Raw genomic sequence first — 20,707 nt, forward strand, 5'->3', positions numbered from 1 at the left:
ATATAATGTATCATACATAAGCTTGAGCAATGTGCTGTTGTTGAGTAAAGTAACATTACATCCATTTTCTGCTCTATGATTTGGAGATATATTTGGTTGCAGTTATATCTGGTGGAGAGACGGCCAGCTTCACTTGGGGCTGCAATTTGTTTTTTCATGATTGATTGATTAACCTATAAAATGTCAAAAAATCACAATTTTCCAGAGCCCAAAGAGCTGTCTTCAAAAAACACTTCTTTTGTCAACTGTTCATTTAGTATCACAAATGACAAAGAAAAAGTTGGAACCAGCGAGTGCTTGGCATTTCTGCTTGAAAAATGGCTGAAGTGACCGACATGTAAAATAGTTGGCAACTAATTTTTTCGACTAACCGTGGCAGCTCTAGCTTCATTGTAATGTTTGACACCCCAGGCCTGTTTAGTACATTGGTATGAATCTGCAGAATGGCTGAATGTCTTTTGACCTTATTCCCCAGATCTCCACTGCACAATGGATGTGGGATGTTCACCACATGATTTGGTTATACAGGGTGTCAACTTATTGTGAGGCACTTTGTGATGTCTGCTCTAGAAAGGTGCTATAAATATACATTCTGTGTTTATCATTTAGGTGCATGCTTGCAAAACATCTTACATGATAGATGAGCTGGCCTTTAAAGGTTACTGCCACAACCATACCAGAACTTGAACAAGGACCTAATGAAGCTTCTACAGTCACTTAATGCTTCATCAGATCAAGAAGGATCTAGTTGTGGATGCTGTGCCTGCTGGCTTAAAGAATGCCGATCCTTGAGAATGTGATGACATTTGTGATGCTGAAGTGACATTTTTAAGGGTGGCAATGAACTGAGATCGGAAGCCATGTTGCCAAAAGTAACCTTTTCTTTTTATACTGACATTTTAAGGGATCTGGAGATGATGGGGTGGGGCTGGGTTGGGTTGTTTAAATTTGACACTTTTGTACCAGCTAGGGCATGTCTCTCTGTGACTGATCATATCTTCTGTAGTATTCTCCTTTCATATACAGGGGATATAAACCACAAACACTAAACAGCCTCAGCAATGAGCCAAGTCAAGATCCTATAATACAGTAACACTGCAAGTCAAAAAAAGCCAATCATTTAGGACAAGGAATGTACCAATTACAGGTTGCCAAAAAGAATTACACAATTTAACAACTAATAATTGCAAAACCAATGTTTTAATTATATTAACACTCAAACGAATATGAGTCATGAAATACTTTAAAAAGGTTGGTAACGTGCAACATTTCAAAGCATAAAACAAAGGTCTAATCTAATAAAATGCAAGCAAATTAATAATAAATTAAAAGGGTTTAATGTCATTAAGGATTACAGCAAATCAACTAAGCTGTAGAAAATGGGAGAGAAATATACAATTTTGCATTTCAAGATTCCCTGAATGGAAAAAAAAATAAAAATAAAATCAACACAAATTTCTTTTGTAGAGTATGCAGCACTCTAAATCACCTCCACAACTAATACCTCTTATTGTTAGTGTTTAGGAAGATTCATGTTCATCTGTTTTCCATGTTATTTTTTTTCTTGTGGTTTAAGTCCTGGGCAGGTTATGGAAACATTTGGCATGTAGTCCTGGACTCAGTTTGTCTTCCAGATTGCATTCCGCAGAGTCTTTGCAGTAGAGTAAACATATGCACCAACAGCAAATAAGACAAGAGAATGAAAGAGGCACGTGGGGCATTTCTCAAACAACAAATTTGTTCTTGGTGGTTGAACCGCTTTTGGTGGCCGTGTCGGCGTGAGATTGGTAGCCAATAGTCATCTTCATGGGAAGCCCCAAACGCTCTTTGTAAACTCTCCTGTTGACAGGACAATAAAACCATAAGAGGAGGCAGGGAATGCGTCGCCTGTACTTCTGAATGTAAACACTTTTAACAGTCAGACATTGAAAAGTCGCCTCACCCTATGTGTGTCACAGCATCCCGGTTCTCATAGTCTGATGTCCAGACGGCTATCTTATCTCCTTTTGTGCGGATGTTGACCACGGCTCCACAGACGTCATCACTGTAGTCGTCAAAGGCCTCTCCGACTAAGCACAGGAGCTGGTGAAAGGACAGAGAGGAACTGAAACAATTAAAAATCATTTTCACCAATATGACATATTATTATGTTTGAATGTCTTATGTTTTACTCTTGCAAATATAGATATAAATATAAGTATAATAAGGACCAATAATTCAACCTCATCACCTTGGTATAGCACAACAAACAGAGCTTTTCAGTGTTCTGATGAAGACCAAAACATCATTTCACTCCAACAGATACTATTAAACCTAACCAATCAGCACAAGACCACCCCAGACAAGGAATAACAAAATTATGCATGGGACTCAGAAAAGAACTTGGTTGATTTGAGCTCAGTGTCTCTCACCCAGATCCATGGCCACGTACAATACATCATGAATATGTGCCAGCCTAAACATGTCACGAATGAGCTCATAAAATCTGCTACATGAAGATCTCTGGGCACAACAGAATGCTGTCAGGAGGCATAATTAATCTGACAGAAAAGAGTCTTTTATGGAGCGCCAAATGGTTATTAGTGCTTGCCACATGGCCACAATGTTGTTCCCAGTGCCGGTTCGATTCCAGCTAGCGACCTTTGGAGTGTGTCATACTCACATCTCTCCACCTGTCTGCCTCTGTCCTGCTCCAAAAAAAGTCAAAAATGCCCCAAAAAGGTCTTCCCTGTCAGCAAATAAAAACCATGTAAAAAGGAAAAATGCAGGTCGCTCTACATTACTTGCATCCTTATAATACAGCTTCTGGCTACCAGAGGCAGCACGACCAGTTCACAGGTCCATAAGGGGACTTCCTATCATCTGAAGAGCAACATTCTTTCCATAACACTTTATATGAGCAGATCTGTCACTGAAATCTTGAGGCAGACATCCCTGCAGATCCTGGGTGAGGGTTAAGCATATAACCTTCCTCGAGAACTCAGTATTACAGCTCAACAACTGCTCATTTTAAAATGCCTAAAATCATTCAAACAATGTTCTCTTTCCAGCTTCACAAGTGGGAAAACAATTAGCGAGAAAGTCAGTGAAAAAGTAAGTGACCCCCTTCCAGCTCAGAAAGACCAGTGATTCCAGTTTGGACAATACAGTTAATGTAGGTGAAATCTTTCCAAAATCTGAAGTCAGAGCATGTTTGATGTCTTTATCACCGTCAGTGACAATTAGAGCAGCAAGAGAGTTCGCCACAACACACAGCAGCAAGCACAGCAATCTGCAGTTGCTCTGATTTGAGCCCTTTGCATCAGCTCTGCATAAAGTCAAGACAATTGTGTGTGTGTGTGTGTGTGTGTGTGTGTGTGTGTGTGTATGTACGTATATATTTTCGACATCGTAGAGGATTGTGTGTTGTGAAAAAGGTTGATGACAGCAATAAAACAATGTGATCTGTGGCTCACTTGGGTCTCTAAAGGTATGAGAGGATGTTATCACTCATTTCAGCAATGTGACAACTGTGACAAGAATTAAATACAACTAATTATGGCTGACAGCAGGTAATAAATGCACTACTTTGGGAAGAGGTTCAACAAATGATTAATAGTATCACTCATTTGTAACAACAGTGAACAGGACATAACGCAGCCAAACTTACAGTCTCCAGCCAGTAGTGGTCCAGGTCTAATCTCCTCTGCTGCTTGTTGAGTGTGATCAGCCAGCGCCCACCATGCTTGTTCCTCTCATCCTCCCACATGGGTTCAATGCCATCCTGCAGCAATGATTCAGATTGTCATTACACATCCCAAACCCGTGCAGCAAAGGTTCAAAACAGCCTTTCAATGCCTGCAAGACATTTTCCAACTCTGATAATCCCAGCAGAAATTCTGTGAATATGAATACAAGTTTGGAGCTGGAAAACTACAAATTAGTCTTCTCCACAGGTGATGATTTGAACAAAAGGACAACCTGTTGTCATAATTTATTCATGCTTTTCCCTTAATTATCAGCGATCTTAAACATGGTATTGTTAAGAGGCTGCTAACTGCCTCCTGCCGTTCAGCTTACTAAACTTCCACACACGCCTCTCATATTCTATCATCACATCTGGTTAAACGAGGTCTATTGTGGATGAGCTCTGAGTTGGCAGAGACAAACTGAGTCAGAGAAAAATCCTGCCCACGTCTGTCTTTGTTTGTCTACCTTCCAGTAATGATGCTGTTGTTTCAACTAAAGCTCTTTGTGTCGGCAGTTCAGTCAGGTACCGTTCTGTTTGCATAAGCTTCATTGGATTCTGTTGGCGGAAAACTCTTGCAATTTGGTTTAATTGATAATCTGATCTTTTATTTTTACCTGAATGCCACCTTTTCTCAAAATATCAGTTTGAAACAAAACTTGATAGCACATCTTTTCAGATTAACACCTAAAGATGACTTGTGCGTGAACGATATGAGCAGCCGCATGTGAGGGTAAAATATAAAGTCTAACGAGGCAAAAAATGGTTTTAACTATACTTTAATCTGTATTTGAACTCCTCACTCTCTGAACCTTTACATAAATGTTACATCAAACTTACCTTAAAAAGGGAGTAATCACAGCCTGACATGAGGTTGCTTGACAACTGGATATGATTGTAAAGACTGAAATGAAGAGACAATATTAATAAAACATGTTGATCTGACAGCATTTCAAAAAAATAGTGTGACATTTTACTGCTTCAATCAAAGACTCAAAGAAGAGAGATTTATTGCTCCGTACGCCCAGAAATCTTCAACTGTGTCAAATTTAGAGATGTGTTGCAGGTTGGCCTGCCATGTTTTGCTCTTGTCGTTCTTAAAGAACCACAGACTCCATCTGTTGAGCAAAAACAGAAAAAGGAATTTGCATAAATGAAACAAGCCCCTAATTAAACATGAGGTAAACAAAAGCAACCAAAAGTCATTGAACCATGAAGCAAATGAGCTACGTAAGAATGCACCTGGATGCTGCTGACACAAACTGTCCTGTAAATCATGCCATCGCTCTCTTAGTCCAATTAACTGTGACACTGTGTCATACTTGTTCGACCCTGAATCCTCTCATGGCTCAGCAGCTGCCTTAAGGTCTTTGGGTTGTGGAATAGTAAAGGAAACTGTGGCTGTTGACAGTATAATCAAGGCATGAAAGCAGATCTGTGTGTGTGTGTGTGTGTGTGTGTGTGTGCTGAAGGTGATAAATGAGAGCACAGTCCAAATAAATGTCAGAAAAGGACAGAATAAGTCAACAGATACAAATTTAACTTTCTTGATCACATATACACATCAGAACCTCTGATAATCAAATATGACAATCCAATTATGGAACATTTGTTTATACATTGTTAACTTGTCTGGTAAAATATATGAACGACTGATTATGGGTCACAATCTGAGGCAGCACATATCATACAGTCCCTTCCATGGACCTCTGTGAGGGGTTTTTTTGCCTTCCAGTGCATGCTGGGAGAGCTTCATTCACCTTACAAGCTTGTAAAGAAGAATAATCTAATGTTGTTTGACTTGTACTAGTACAAATTAGCTGAGTGGAAAATCATCTTTTATATATATCCAAACTGATGAAATGCAAAATGAAGGAATTTCAGTCATTTTGCATTGCTTGAATGGTCATTATTTGGGACTATTTCACGATTAGACTTCAAACTTGCGTATTTCAAACTTGGGCTATGAAACACCACGTACATGTTTAGGCTCCAACTTTTCTTTTGGCTGACTGGCTCTCCGTTCGAGTTTGGCTTTTCTATTTGGCCCTTGTGGACACAAAATATCCTTTTGGAATTTAAATATATATAAAATATTAAATCGTTGCTTATTTATATTCAGTACAGAAGAGAGTTGGAAGCTATCCGAGGATGGACTGAGAGAAAAAATACTGAAAAGCTCTGGACAGGTCACAAGACCACAGACAATCACAGTCTTACTGTGGGGAAATAGAGACTCCAATCCAGCAGACTGCATTTGTTTGGACTGTGAGAGAAAATCCTCTTTAACATATGAAGAACATGAAAACATACAGACAGGACCAGGGCCAAGTTAACGCCGCTCACCACAGAGACACTAACTACAGGCATATTATTATAACAGAAAGATAGATAGATATACTTTATTGATTCCAGGCTGGGAAATGACAGTGCAGCAGCAGCATTACATACAGTGACAATATCGTGAGAAAACCATCATGTTACACATTATACATTCTTATGCATCATTAAATTTATAATCAAAATATAATTCATGTTCATGTTCCTGTTTTGAAGAGTCAAGAGTTGAAAACGGATTTTTGCTGTAAGTTCAGTGTATCAAGGACAGCAAGCATGTGTGAATTTGGAGAAAAGAGTATTTTGTATTTTTATTTCCATCACTCAACATGTTTTTATCATGTGCTGTGTGTGCAGGGAATTTTGCAAATTGCTTAATTTCACTCCTGGTGAACAAAGAGTTCACTGCTTTTGCTGATCACTTCATATCTCACTTTCACTTCCATATGAGCCGTCCATTCAGATGTGTGGAGGAAGGGTTATTCAGTTCTTGAACTATGTCTAAGGATCAACCCAACCCTGTGACTTTTTCAAATCTCATGACACATACACATGTTTTTCCAGCTACTCATTAGTACAGTATAGCCATTGGGCAATCAGATATTCAGTATGATGAGACAATGTGTTATTTCTCGGTTTTGCCTCAAAATGTGAAACACTAAGTGAATAACAAACATTCATTGTGATTACGTTCTGACCCTAAGATGTGCTAATAAACCCCTTCAATACAACTAGCAAACCAAAGCAATACATGCCAACTGGCAAACCATAAAAAACAAATTCTAAGAAAAAAAAAAACAGACAACAACAACACAACGGTGACTTAAATAAAAAATAATAATTAAATAATAAAATAAAATAAAAGTAATTACTATTACTTTTATTACCAGTTAATTTGCCTCTTATTTCTTTGATAAATTAATTAAACACCACGCAGATGGTGGCTTCAGTTCCAGAATGTTCTTGCACAGCCACAAGTTCCACATTATTGGCATAAAAACACTAGTCAGTCATTAAAAATTATGTATTGACAAATACAATGCTGAAATGATTTAAGAAAAAAAATAAACTTAATCTCCTTACAGTAAAAAGACTGCATGCTGGTACCATTTTGAGAGAATTTATATATCAGATCCTAACCTGTTTTGGAGGGGGTGTTTGATGTAGGCTTCTGGGCTCACAATTTCCTGTCCAGTCTCCTCAGCTCCTTCATCTTCAGGCTGGGATGGACTTGGGTTGGGTTCCTGAAAAGCAGTTTGGTAGGGGTAAATCATACAAGGGAAGTAGGCAGTGTTCAAAGTGCAAAAGATCATACTTTATAGTTTGGGTCTAACTGGAGAAAATTAAACGTAGCTAAAAGATGACGCCAAAACTTTTTTTTATAATAACTTTCCGACTGATTACATAAGTGTGACTCTTCAGCAACGGGAAACAGATGGTGGTACTTAAGAGCTGGCGGTAATTAAATACACGGCGAATTTTAGCAAGACCCTCAAGCTGAGTAAACAAGAGTGATTCTAGTCCCAAAAGAGATAAGCAATTTCCGAAGTAAACTTAAATAACATATTCCATGACGATAGCGTTCAGTTGTGAAACCCTATATGAACATCTAGTACACTCTGGTCACTGTGAAGATAGAGTTTGGCTGACACTACTGCTAACAATAAATTTTCTTGTAACTATGTTTCACTATTAGGCGGGGTTGTAATCATTTCCATGATGTTCGTTAATAAAAAGAAAAAAAAACCACTACACAATTGATTCAACAATACCTTGTTTGGTAGAATCCTTCACCATAATTTGCATGCATCTTCTTCTCCAAATAGTGCTTTATTTCTTTTTTTTTTTAAGCTGACAGTCTGTTTATCTTACAATTATTAGGCGTTAGCCAGGAGTAATTTATCGTCAACCTCAGCCAATAAAATACCTAGCTAACGTTGCATTACAGAGGTCAGCAGGGAGCACTGTCAACCAGTTTTGACAGTTCATGTTTTAGCTACAAAGCTGTTCTTTTCACTAAGTGGATTATTTTACATGCCGAATGTACTGATAGTTTATAATAAAAATACATTTTCCAAATAACTGTTACTTAACTACATACTTTCGCGCTTTACCCAAGCAATGCCAAACTAACAAGTTTTGTCATGAAAATTCGCAGAGGTTAACGGCACGTAGGCTAGCTATAACGTCAGCCTCTAGCTTAAGTTGGGAGCCCTCCATTCACAACATTCCTCTTCTACGCGTAGTTCGTGGCACAGAAGACAAACTTAAAACTAGTAAAACAGCACGTGTGGTTTTAACAACTGCCAATTTCTTTTCGAAGACTAATGTTTAGAAATGTTCACAAACTTTACATGTGATCTCGCTCAGTAATTAAAGCAAGAAGCCCACAAAAATGTTGTGATATGTTCTTAGGAGAAAGTGCTCACCGGTTCGGCGGTCGCCATCTTACAAATCTCTGTTAGGAAAGTTTTTGTTGATTGGACCAAGCTGTGCAACGTGACGGCCCCGCTGCGGACATGCGCTGTGTGCCGTCGTTGGCTGGCTGCTTCTCTGCGACTCCACCCCTCCTCCAGACGAAGGCATGGCGAGCACCGAGGCTAGAAGGGAGTGTGAGACACCGGGCTGCAGCAAGGACGCCAAACTCCAATGTCCCACATGTATCAAGCTTGGTATTCAAGGCTCCTATTTCTGTTCACAGGTACTGCTGATTTCTCGGCTTGTCTGGTTTAAACGCCGGCTATAGCCGCACAACAGGGCCCTGTGTCTTATCACGAGGCTGCTAACTGTGAAGCTAGTTAGACATGTGTAAGTGCTTGGTAAACCGCTGGTAGCAAAATTTGCTTAACGCCAATGAATGCTTCTGTCTGTGTAAAGTTCAACGAATTGCTAAGGGTGAATGACACAATCATCGATTGTAACTGATGTCTTTGTAATAGCAAGCCGAGGAAGAACATTTAGCTAGCTAACTGTTGCCTGCCTGGTTAGCTAAAGTGAGTGATCTGACTGGTCTGAATGAAAAGCCAATAGTGGGAAGTCCTGACAGTGTAATACTGTGTATTAAATACTGTACACTGTGTAGGAGCAAGGCATTTTAGTGATGCAATGTACCATAATCTGTAGAATTGCACTGCAACGTGCTGCTGAGATGATGTTGCGTGACGGATCGCTTGGTGCCACAGTGTTTGATCCTGGTACTTTTTTTCCCCACGAGGCCAAACTCCGGGAACAGATCTGTCAGACTAAATATGAATTTCTGCTCGATCATAGTTCATATTTGGCCGAATGTTACTCGTGCCTTTAATATACAGAAGCTCAGCTGAGCAGGACTTTGGCAACTTTTAGCGCTGACAGAGCAATTGCTACTCCAGTATTATTGTATTTGTCTTTTAGCAGACATTGCATTCGGAAAGCATTAAACATAAAACTGCAACAATTACTCTCTTTGTAAAAGGGCTCTGTCTGATCTAATGCATTTTCTTTAAGTTTGAAGTTTTCTAACTAGTTAGATGGTGTGACAGTTTAAATGATCTTGCGGTGCCATGGTATTTGACCGAAGAGGTCTTTGCTGTGATTGCAGTTTCAGCTGTGCAACCTGAGCCTACTCTTTGTATGAACCATCTCTATTTGCTGGTAACTGTCCAATTAAGGAAGAATGCGGCTGAAATTAGCAATAAGTGGAAGATTGATTGTGTCAGCAAGGCATACATAAATATGTTTGAGAATGTCGCTACCTCCAGGGCACTTACCATGGTGCGAGATCTGTCGCAGTGGGCAAACAAGTAGCTTAGTTTGAATGGGTTGTGAGCACAATTTGCATTGTATCAGGCATAAAAATGCCTAAATTTCTCTCTTTGTCACCGAACATCCCCCTTTAGAGGTTTTTGTCTGTGTGTTCATTTCCAGGAATGTTTCAAAGGGAGCTGGGTGTCTCACAAATTGCTGCACAAAAAAGCAAGTACGTATTGCTGATCACTGTCAACCCTGTACTTTTTATAATGGCAAGTTCTGTGGTGGACTCATTCACAGTATATAAATAAGTTGCATGCTATTTTTACTAATATTATTGAGAGACAAGTTGAAGTTTTGAAAACAAACAACTCAACCTATAAATGGTGTTCAGTTAGAACTTGTTGTAAGAGTCAAGAAATATCCTTCAACTGTGAACTAACACAGTTGTGCCAGATAACTCAGAGACCTTGTGCTGTGTTTTTCAGAGGAGGACAAGAACCAGAATGAATCAAAGAACTGTGTGGAGAAGGACCTCAACACAGACCCATGGCCGGGTTACCGCTATACAGGAAAACTACGTCCTCACTATCCACTGGTAAGTCCTTTCTGTTAAAAACACCCTGATAATGTGACCTATTTGTAAGAGAGGTAGGAGATACCTGTAAGTTATACCACCATTTTCTGCAGTTAGTTTTGCAACCTCAATTCCAAAAATGTTGGGACACTGTGTAAAACATAAAAACAGAATGTGATTATGTGCGTGAATGTATTTAGTGTTTTATCTCATCAATCTCACTGATTTTTGTGAATATATGCTTTTTCTGAATTTGTTTTGCTCACAAAACACCTGTTTGGAACAATCAGCAGGTAAACAAGGTCAATGACAACATGTGGTAGTATCATGATTCGTATAAATCATCCTCAGAAGGCTCAGTCATTCACAGGAAAGAATGAGGCGAGGTTCACCACTTTGTGAAACACTGATTTTATAAAGGATGTTACTACATGGGCTAGGGAACACTTTGTAAAACTGTAAAACATTTCGCTCTACATCCCAACTTTTTTTGAATCAGAGCTGTGCTTAATGGTGCTTAATGATGCTAAGGAATGCTATGATGGAACGCTGAATGAGCTAACGCTAGTGGCATCTTGGCTGTTAGCGCCTCCTGATGTCCGGGTGTCCTCTGAAGAGCGAGAGACACTGATTTTAACATTAAACTGTTCACATTTTGACACTAACGCTTGCCTGGGGCAGTGGACTGTGTTCGGGCAAATGGAATGCATCATGCAGTTGGCCGAGTGAATAAGTGAAAAATAAATGTGATGCCTAATGTAACGTCATCCGAAAATAAACTGTACACTGTATTACTGAAGCATCACTTTTCCAGTTGAGCTGTTCACAGCCAAAGTGTTGAACAGGACTCATGAGAAAAATTGGACACAATAACAGTTTAGTTTGGGGACAGCACCGTCATACACAACATAGTGTTACTAATGTTAAATATGTCTCTGGAACGCTTCTGGGATGTGGCTTGCTTCAAGTATTTTCTTAACTGTGTACTAATTTATGTGAACTCCATGATGTAACGTTTCTGTCCCCTCGCTGGCCCCCTGTTGTAGACTCCCATGAGGCCCGTGCCCAGTGACATCCAAAGACCTGACTATTCTGATCATCCCAGAGGTAACTGTGCTTCCTTATTACGGAAATATACAAGAGACAGTTTGCCTTCTGAAAAGTGCAAAACACATAGAAAAATAAGAGATTATAAGTGTAAGAAGTAGTCCCAATCACCCAGCACCATCTTATTTCACCAGCTAAGTGGCCCCACAACTTTAATACTATCAACGTAACATTATTAGTTGACGTGATTACAGAAATGAATTTTTTTCATTTGTAATTTGATTCTGAATCTTAAAATATAAGAAGTGTGTTTTTCACCCACCCCTGCTTTTACCTCATAGAAATGCAAGTGTTGGTCCAGTATATCTAAGAGGGTCATTGCTATATACTAGTGGAATGAGACTGACACCTTTGAGATGTTTTCTTTTTAATAGATAACTTAAACATAAGTCAGCCATTGATGGCATAGATCTGATAACACATGAGTGCGCATTCTGAGTTTCAAGCTGTTGAAGGCCTGTCTCAGTGTGTTACAATAGTCTGGACAAAGTGGTCATCCATGCATGTGTTTTTTATATAACTTTTTGCATGAATACACAGATAAGCTGATGGTTCTGTGCTGTTGGCTAAAGAATTTAACAAAAGCATTATAGTCTGTGCCCTTGTGGGAAATGCTGACGACAGAGAACTTTATGAAGAACAAGACTAGCTGTTTTCTCATAGTTCTTCTTAAAAATGATTTAAAAAAATAAACAAAACATGACATAATGTAGTGTTGTCACTTCCAAACAGCTGTCTGCAGTGAGGTCATACATTTGAACCTTTCATTATGTGGCTGAAGGCTGTTTACATCTGCAGTAAGAGATGTATATTCTCTGTGGGATTTAAAGCATTGGTATCTTTTCCCTGTGGATTCATTTATTTTGATGAAAATCATTGCTTGATGGAGATTCTTGAAAATTTGATTTCTACAAGCAATTTGTATGAAATTCCTCATTTCCCCTTTTGGAATTTTAACAGAGATCATAAAATTTTACGTAGATACTTTTCTCCTAGTAATGTTTTAAATCTTAAACAGGAGCGGATTTTGCTCTGTTATCAGCCTTTACCTAAACGCCTCACCTGTAATTGTAACAGGTCTTATTTGCATCCGTTTCTCTGGGTAAGCCATTCATTGTGCAACCATGGCAACCTCTGACTGCATAGATCCATACTCTGGTAGTCATGGTTACTGTCTTCTCTCAGGGATTGAGACACCGTTGTTACAAGCTAATGTTTTTTAACGCAGCACTCTGATGGAGCTGAAGTCAAACCTGGAACAGTTTTTTTTTAACATGACATAAATAGTAAATACTACTGGTAGTAAATGTGTAAGTGAGCCATAGCATTATGAAGTCATTATAATGAGCACACTGTGATTTTCTCTGCCTTTGCTTCTTTTTCTGAGCAGCTGTATCAAGGCGTAAGTAAGTCATATTGGTTGCTGCACTCACACTGTAGGATCTTCAGGTCAAAAGGAGGGCTGTATTTAACTTATACACAAACCTGTCTGAAATCTGTGTTGCTAGGCAACTGTTCATGTTCCTCCAACAGTCATGTTGGTGAGCTAATAAATTATAAATCGGCAAATTGTTGATGACTCCCATCGCTTTGACCAACGTGTATTGAAATTTTGTCAGCGTTTTTCAATCCATCTTTGTCTGTGGTTGAATTGTCGGTAGTTTAATTTATTGCCAAGCTGACTGTGGGTGACATCAATGGTCCTGCTCTTCTTGGTGTAACAGTATCAGTCCTGCTCTGTTCCTCTGAAGTCGACAGTGTGAGTGTCATTAGAGTCTGCTCAGGTGCTGATGCTTTAGCTTATTCTCTGCAGGAGCAGCTAGTTATCCATAGCACCCCAGCACCATCAGTTGATTTTACATTAGTTAGAAATATTTAAGCTGACAGAATGTCACAACAGAAGAACTTTTGACATTTTGGATAATTTGTGAAAAGATTGAAACACGGTAACGATTGTACATCACCCATCATTAATATGTTGATACTTGGCTCAGCACAGTCTTAGACTCTAGTATGGCTTATGCTGACTGCAGGCTTGGCTTTTGGTGAAGAGAGTTTTGTTCGTTGAAAGATTTTTGTGTTGATTCATCAGTGAAAAGCAAATATCCTCTCATCACTTGCGCTCATGGTCTGGGGTTGAATTAATTGTTTACTCTGCTGAAGCTGCCAGGAGTCAAACACCACAGAAGGTAAAAATCAATAATCAGAATGACGATACCATGTGCCCTCTCACCACCAGATGGCTTAGTGTCAGCCGTCACTTATGATGTTTAACAAAATCAATTAGGAGTCTGGAAATCCAGCTGTAACCGTCCAAGTTGACGCTGCGTCTAAAAATTGATGGACGTACGACAGCTGCTTTGCAAGGTCCTATTTGAGTCAGCTCATAAGCCTCAGTGCGTGTTGACGTGTGAGTGATGGCAGTCGTCTGTTTCCTTCACACAGGGATATCTGAGTCTGAGCAGTTTCTGAAAGGGACGTCACAAATCAAGATCCTGTCTGCCGAGGACATTGAAGGAATGAGAGTTGTGTGCAAGGTAACCAAACTGACGTCACGTTACCGTCGCATCGTCGCCATGGTCTGTATTATTAGTGTTCCCTCTAATCCATTTTGACGTGTGTTATTCACAGCTGGCACGAGAAGTCCTGGACATCGCGGCCATGATGGTGAAACCAGGCATTACGACGGAAGAAATCGACCACGCTGTGCATCTGGTATACATCCACAAACACACAGAGTTCGAATGGATGGGATGTTTTGTCCCCTCTCACCCAAAGTTACCCACACACAAAGATACACAGATAAGAGCTGTTCTATACAAATGCACGCTGTTACACTTCCTTCCCGAAATACATGGCCGTCCATGTTTTTCCAGGCTTCAGAATCAGAAACTTAATTATGCACCGATGCAAAGTGGCGTACAGACATTAGTGCGCCGTGTATCAACTGGACTTTTTCTCCTCGTGCCAGGAGAAAAAGTCATAGGTGAGTCATAGGTGTCAATTATTTGACAAACTGCCATGAACTTTTGCACAGCCATTCATGTTGGCACTCAGGGAAAATTGTAATAACTTTGGCGATCCATTAAATTTTCGAAATGTGAAATCTGGCCAACGCTTTGGCTCATGACCACATACCTGCAATAACAACATCCACTGCCTGTATTGCTCATTACCAAATGTTAGTATGCTGACATGAGGTCTTAACATGGTGAGCATAATTAACATAGCTGCCAAATATCAGCAGCATGTTAGCCTTGTCATTGTGAGCATGTTTACATATTAATGTTAAGTTCAAAGCTAGCGTGGCTAGAGACACTAGATTCAGGCACTGGCGATGAATAATATGACTGTGAATTTCTTTGCATGAAAATGAAGCCCCTTTCTGTGGATCACCAAATAAACTTGGTTTAAATTTTGTACAATATATTGACTTGGTGATATATACACTGCCATGTTGGACTTGTTCAATACATTCAGCACACACACACACACTCACGGATTGTAATATAGAATAACTGTGCACAGATGCAGTCTTGTGCTCAAAGTCACACGACAGCTATGTGAGGAGAAAGGGCTCACTCATTTCTTGTCTGCCTCACTTTTTGCTTTCTCTATAACCAGCAAACTTTGTCAATTCAGGCTTGTACAGCAAGGAACTGCTACCCCTCCCCTCTCAACTACTACAACTTCCCCAAATCCTGCTGCACATCTGTCAATGAAGTCATCTGCCATGGCATCCCAGACAGAAGACCACTGCAAGAAGGAGACATCCTCAACGGTGGGCTCACTGTACCACACATGACATGACTTTGGGACTCTAAAGACAGCTTCATACAGTTGTTTTTCTAGTGTCTATCATGAATAAATGAGTACAGAGTTACAGTAACTTTTTTGGCCATCCCTCTCATAAACCTGACGTTGATATTTCCAGACACCCAAACATTCTTGATGTTGTCTTATTCTCAAAGTCAAACCAAGTTTTAGCAGTAGTTAAGCTAAGTTTGGATGAAGGGAAGTGTCTTATTAAAGAGTGTGGGTGGAAAAAAAAAAGATTCCTCCTCCTTGACAAATGATTCTACCAGCATCCTGAAATTTTGTCAGCGGGTGTTTGACCAATTTTAGCCTCTTTATGAATATTTCTGCTGAAGCGATGTCTTCCATCCGCCACTCCCCTCAGAGCGTCTGATGGAGCACTTGCCAGCAACTCGTCTCTTGCTGCGTGGTCCGACAAGACAAATTGTTTCATTAACCTTTACCAGTGGGGATTTGCTAGTCACATTCTCTGCTCTCTATATTTCTCCTTAAGCGGGGAAAAAGTCCCAGTTTGCCCACTAGCAATTCCAATTTCATCAGCAATTTAAAATAAATAAATAAATAAAAAATTGTTTAGCCTTGCAAATGGGTGGCTGTTTTATAAAATGTTCACCCAATAGACAACATTATGTTTCATTACTCATAACAGTCCTTTCTTTGTGTTAAACATAATAGAATCTAGTTTGTTTGTGTCACAGTTGGCCCTGACATAGTAATCATCACTACTTTTACACAGTGGACATCACAGTCTACCACAATGGTTTTCACGGTGACCTCAATGAAACCTTCTTTGTCGGAGACGTGGATGAAGAAGCGAAGAAGCTGGTTCAGACCACATATGAATGCCTTATGCAAGCCATTGACTCTGGTAAGACTTTCAGCTGCATTTTCTTTCATTTTACTGTTGTTGTGTGCATACACCACATTGTTCTACCAGAGCGATTTTGGCAGCCTCACCTACGGTCACGCATCACGTGGCTGTTGGGCTAGGGCCTCTATCAGTTGGCCCTTAAGTAAGAAGAAATTACAGAACAGAAATGCAATATGAAGACATTTTTGAATTCATTCGAAAACAGTGCTGCCATTACATAGTTTGTCCACCAGGGAGCACTGAAATTTGAGAGCAAGTTGAGACTGAATGGTCATTCTTGACCTTGGAAAGAGTATTTTTTTCAGTTTCAGACCTGTTGCTAGAGAAGAATGAACTTTCTGTCTCAACTTTTAAGCTTACAAAAGGAACAAGGAACAAAACAAATAAAACATTTAACTGTAAAATGCTTCCCTCAGGAAGGACAGTGGAATCGGTTATGTTACGTTGCTATTGGCCTTAGCGCTCCAGTATTTATGAGGCTACCAAATTCCATTTCAGTTTTCCAAGGCAGATAACCCTCATTATTTCTTTGTTGTTGACAGTGAAGCCTGGCATTCGCTATAGAGAATTAGGTAACATCATCCAGAAGCACGCTCAGGCTAACGGCTTCTCTGTGGTGCGGAGCTACTGTGGCCACGGCATCCACAGACTTTTCCACACTGCTCCCAACGTGCCACATTATGCCAGTGAGTAGTGGTGGATCTGCAGTCGTAAATGTTTTAAATCTCTTGGGGTTCTTCCGTGTTCTCCTACAACACAGTGATTTCTGTATTCATTCATTTCTCAGAAAACAAAGCAGTTGGAGTCATGAAGCCTGGCCATGTGTTCACCATTGAACCCATGATATGTGAAGGTAAGCCTAACAGAATTGGTATGAATAATGTGAACAACAATATAGGGATAATTAGATGATAATAATTTGAATTGTTGTTGATATAATTGTTTAAATAAAACATATTGCAGGTTGAGTTGTGGTCAGTCACAGTCAGACAGCAAAACGAGAATAGAGGGAATAATACTGTTTTTAAGATGTTGCGGTGAAAGCATATGTGTCAAATATCAACTTTTTACAGCTGTTGTCCAAATAAACAGTCGTTCAGTTGTTGTTGAGGCTCACAAGCAGTTAAATGCTGAGTAACACAGCAGACGCAGTCATGCTTTTAAACAGGTCATTAAATCTTAAAAACCACTTTACACCTCACAGGTATCCAGGGAGCCAGTGTCAGACCTGACGTGTTTTGTTTCAACAGTTCTGTTTAATTGATGGTGTGTAAGCCAAAGCCTTGTGTGTGTGTGTGTGTGTGTGTGTGTAATGTCTCAGGTGGCTGGCAAGATGAGACGTGGCCCGACGGCTGGACAGCGGTGACCAGGGACGGGAAGCGCTCGGCTCAGTTCGAACACACTTTGCTGGTAACGGAGACCGGCTGCGAGATCCTGACCCGCCGCCTGGAGGACAACGGCCGCGCTCATTTCCTGAACCAAATGTAGGCTGGACTTGAACACATCAAGGACTGGACTTTCCAGAAACAAGGCACCCAGCACCTCTGGGTCTCTCTCTCTCTCTCTCTCTCTCTCTCTCTCTCTCTCTCTCTCACACACACACACACACACACACACCTCAAACACGAGGTACCACTCCTAGAGCTCAGTTTAACTGTGGCTCTCATCGTTCTTTGAATTAAAAATCGGTTCCTCAAATTAAATGGAAGTACTTGAATGTGTCTTATATCTAATGTGGATTGCTTTATTTGTGAAAGGGATGGAAGGAAATATGAAAGTATTTATTAGATTTTGGTTTTGCTTGCTGGTTGGGCTTGACATCAATCCTGTTTTGAGCTCTGGGTCTTGTCATCCAGAGTTTTAACTGGGTTGCTAGTTGTTGTCTGTGGTGTGTGGAGCTCAGGGCAAATCCAGCTAATACACCATGCTTTGCTACTTTTCTCTCAGCCTCTGCTAACTGAATCAGATTTCCCAGAGATGGACTGAAAAAAATCTGCAATAATTAAGACAGAGGAGGGTTGCAGGAAACTGGGTCAACAAGTCTCATAACCTCAACCATAACCTTTTTTAGATAAGGACAAAAGCTTCTCTTAAATTAACTTTATATTTCAGGCAACAGAAATCATTCTCTGGCAGCCATATTGGATATCTTCAAAGTTTAACAGCAATGACATATTTAAAGGAGCAATTTGGCGTTTTAGAAAATATACTTAAAGAGTCAAGTTAGATGAGAAAATCCATACCGCTTTCATACCTGTGACTACAACCAGGAGACAATGGTTTAGCTTAGCATAAAGACTGGAAGCAGGAGGATCCTGGTTTAAAAATAAAAAGTATTTTTTGCTCAATCCATGCAAAATAATTAAGTGCGAAAATTTACAAATTGTATGAATTAAATGATATATAACCTGTTAACCAGGGAACTTTAAGATGAATTTGTTATGGACAGATAGAGCCAGGCTCGCTGCTTCATCCTTTCCAGTCTCTATTCTAATCTAGGCAAAGCTAAGCTAACCATCTCCTGCCTGTAGCGCCATATTTAATGGACAGATATAAGAGTTGTATTAATATTTTCATCTAACTCTCATCAAGAACCGCGAGAATACACTTTCCCAAGATGTTCCTGTGAGAATTTTGAAAGGAAAACAATCAGTCTTTTGATTTCTTGCTTCATACCAGCCTGTTAGCTAGCCAATCAGTGCCAGGTTACTTTTCACTGTCGTTTGTACCTGTTGACGTTAGCAGCACTCAGACTCGATTGTCACACCCTGAATGTGGATATTATCAGTGTACAGTCAGTTGTCCTGTCGCGGACGTCAGCCGTGGTTGCTAGGGAGATTTGCGACGCAGCCACACAGCATCTCTGTGGATATCCAGAATGAGAATAAAGACATTGAGCACAAAGTCGCTCAAGTGCTGAACTTGTTAATCCTGCTGTGTCTCATGTTTCCTATAGCCCTGGTGTAGCAAATCGAGCCTTAAATGTGTGAAACTAGCCAGATATCTCGAGGCATGTTAACCGATGTTTCCCCTTTTCTCGACAGTCACAATTTACCCTGTTGTGGGGATTCTCCTGGTGTGATCAGCATTCATTATTTCTATATTTTCAGAGGACTAATGGGATCACAGTTTCTCTGCCATCTTTGTATTTCTTCTAATGGAGTAATAAATGACTCTTCTGTAGCTCTGTGTGGGTGAGTTTGTCCTTGAATAGATTAGTGATCTAAATCCCCAAAGGGATCTTTTGTGGTCAGTCTTTTATTACTGAAAATGAATATTTGGTACCTTCATGCCTTTTAAAACTCTATAGTACAGTGACGGCAATTAAGATTTGGTCTTGACACTTGACACAGCGTGACTATACAGTGTCAGCAAACATTTAGTTACAGTCATCATTTTCTGGATTACTATAAGCATACATGATCAGGTCCAGGTCCATACATGTGATTGTATTCAAAGCTTTGTCAATTTAAAGTTTAGTCCACCATGTCCAATTATGATTGATGCCATGGAACAAGGTTGTTTTGATGATGTTTTGATTCAAAATGATAATTCAGAAGAAATGAATCGCTTGAGAAGCTGCTGTGATGTTATAAATGAGGATTATTAAAGCACATCAATGAGCAGTGGTCCAAGTGGCCTTTTTTATGACAGGCTTTTGGACTTGTGACAGAAACACATGGGTTTAATTATCAGCTTCAGTGTCCAAAACTAGCCAAACTTACTTATTAAAATTTTTAAACGCCACATGCTGCCCTTATGAAGCGCAAAACACTTCACACATCACATGCAGATTCAATACAGATGCCTCTTTCCCAAGTTTCAGTGTCTATTATAAACATACACATCAGGCTGTCTTGCAAGCAAGTCTGCAAGTTAGACAAGAAGACTGACATCACTCTAGTGTCAGTGCAAGCTAGAGATGGTTAGCTTAGCTTGTAAAGACTGAAAATCTTTTATTATCTTATGTTTTCAATAAATCAAAGTGTAAGAACCACAACTGCCGTTTTAGAGGGAGTTATTTAATTACAGAGGAGATGATGTGTCTATATTTACATTACTACAGTTTATTCAGTAAATAAAAAGTTTATATCAAAAGGTATTAGTATTAATAATTAATAAAAAAAATAATAAATATTTTGTATAATATATATAAGTACTGCCTTCTGTGTAAATTGCACTTTCTTTTCTTATTGCTGTGGGAATTATCATACAATACTCTAAATAGCTTGATAACACATTTTATGCTATAATTTTATACTCAGAATTGCATGTTGTTTGGAATTGGAGTTGTTGAAATGTTTTGCCTAAGCATATAGCACAACCAGCCACGAAATGTCATAGTAATTCTCTCAAGTCAACATTTTGGAAATGAAAGTGCATTGCTGAAGCTTGGAGAGACATGTACATTTACAGTGATAAGCGGTGAAACGGACAGATTAAAACCAGCCTTGTATTCTAATGCTACAGGACAAATAATCAAAGTATGTTCTGCAATGTTTTTAGGCCGCGATTAAAAAGAACCACTCAACAATCGTTATCA

At 39.6% G+C, this 20,707-nt stretch overlaps 2 protein-coding genes across 3 annotated transcripts; one reads left to right on the forward strand and one right to left on the reverse strand.

Annotated features, from left to right (window-relative positions):
• Positions 1 to 918: 918 nt before the first annotated feature.
• eif4eb (eukaryotic translation initiation factor 4eb) lies at positions 919 to 8,624 on the reverse strand. 2 transcript variants are annotated; one of them, XM_046411901.1, is made up of 7 exons: positions 8,494 to 8,624; positions 7,205 to 7,308; positions 4,750 to 4,845; positions 4,568 to 4,631; positions 3,650 to 3,763; positions 1,943 to 2,082; positions 919 to 1,839 (listed from the first exon to the last, which is right to left on the reverse strand). In XM_046411901.1, the coding sequence occupies exons 1-7, from the start codon at positions 8,509 to 8,511 to the stop codon at positions 1,725 to 1,727; spliced, it is 651 nt and encodes a 216-aa protein (XP_046267857.1). In that variant the 5' UTR covers positions 8,512 to 8,624; the 3' UTR covers positions 919 to 1,724. The 2 variants fall into 2 exon arrangements, with proteins under 2 accessions (XP_046267857.1, XP_046267858.1); XM_046411902.1 differs by lacking the exon at positions 4,750 to 4,845.
• On the forward strand, positions 8,568 to 19,347 carry metap1 (methionyl aminopeptidase 1). The gene is made up of 11 exons (XM_046411896.1): positions 8,568 to 8,765; positions 9,971 to 10,022; positions 10,282 to 10,391; positions 11,417 to 11,477; positions 13,923 to 14,014; positions 14,109 to 14,192; positions 15,120 to 15,258; positions 16,030 to 16,161; positions 16,707 to 16,850; positions 16,952 to 17,017; positions 17,486 to 19,347. Exons 1-11 carry the CDS (start codon positions 8,649 to 8,651, stop codon positions 17,650 to 17,652), a joined length of 1,164 nt encoding a protein of 387 aa, XP_046267852.1. The 5' UTR covers positions 8,568 to 8,648; the 3' UTR covers positions 17,653 to 19,347.
• The last annotated feature ends 1,360 nt before the right edge of the window (positions 19,348 to 20,707 follow it).

Source organism: Scatophagus argus, chromosome 15 (assembly GCF_020382885.2).
Source record: "Scatophagus argus isolate fScaArg1 chromosome 15, fScaArg1.pri, whole genome shotgun sequence".
Taxonomy (NCBI): domain Eukaryota; kingdom Metazoa; phylum Chordata; class Actinopteri; family Scatophagidae; genus Scatophagus; species Scatophagus argus.

Coding starts and splice junctions, on each gene's coding strand:
- metap1 (XM_046411896.1), top strand. CDS start 8,649: ATGGCGAGCACCGAGGCTAGAAGGGAGTGTGAGACACCGGGCTGCAGC. Junction 10,392..11,416: donor TACGTCCTCACTATCCACTG/GTAAGTCCTTTC, acceptor CCCCTGTTGTAG/ACTCCCATGAGGCCCGTGCC. Junction 16,851..16,951: donor CAACGTGCCACATTATGCCA/GTGAGTAGTGGT, acceptor TTCATTTCTCAG/AAAACAAAGCAGTTGGAGTC.
- eif4eb (XM_046411901.1), bottom strand. Junction 4,846..7,204: donor AAACACCCCCTCCAAAACAG/GTTAGGATCTGA, acceptor TTTGCTCAACAG/ATGGAGTCTGTGGTTCTTTA. Junction 1,840..1,942: donor GATGCTGTGACACACATAGG/GTGAGGCGACTT, acceptor TCCTGTCAACAG/GAGAGTTTACAAAGAGCGTT.